Consider the following 306-nt stretch of genomic DNA (forward strand, 5'->3'; position numbering starts at 1 on the left):
CCAGACGCCAGGTTCCCCGCGAAGTAGCGCCAGAACTGCTTGTGCTTGTCCACTCCGCCCAGGAAGATCTGCTTGTACTTGTCCTTGAAGGCGAAGTTGAGGGCCTGGGTGGGGAAGTACCGGATGACATTGGCCAGGTTGCCTCTCCAGAAGGAGGCGACGCCTTGCTCCTTGGGGATGCGGACTATGCAGTCGATAATGCCCTTGTACTGCTTCTCCGCCGTGATCTGTTTGCTGGCATGCTGGACCTGTACCGGGCGGGAAAAGAAGGAAGGATGGAACAGCAGAGACACGGACCAGGCAGGG

At 58.8% G+C, this 306-nt stretch overlaps 1 protein-coding gene across 1 annotated transcript in view; it reads right to left on the minus strand.

Annotated features, from left to right (window-relative positions):
- SLC25A4 (solute carrier family 25 (mitochondrial carrier; adenine nucleotide translocator), member 4) overlaps window positions 1-299 on the minus strand; it is a gene marked incomplete at its 5' end in the record, with an annotated part of 2,727 nt that extends 2,428 nt beyond the window's left edge. The window contains 1 exon segment of the mRNA XM_009873731.1: window positions 1-299. This exon segment is cut by the window's left edge and continues 22 nt beyond it. Coding sequence (XP_009872033.1) covers window positions 1-299 — 299 coding nt within the window.
- Window positions 300-306: the final 7 nt, after the last annotated feature.

The sequence above is a fragment of the Apaloderma vittatum genome, unplaced genomic scaffold (assembly GCF_000703405.1).
Source record: "Apaloderma vittatum isolate BGI_N311 unplaced genomic scaffold, ASM70340v1 scaffold9520, whole genome shotgun sequence".
Lineage (NCBI taxonomy): Eukaryota > Metazoa > Chordata > Aves > Trogoniformes > Trogonidae > Apaloderma > Apaloderma vittatum.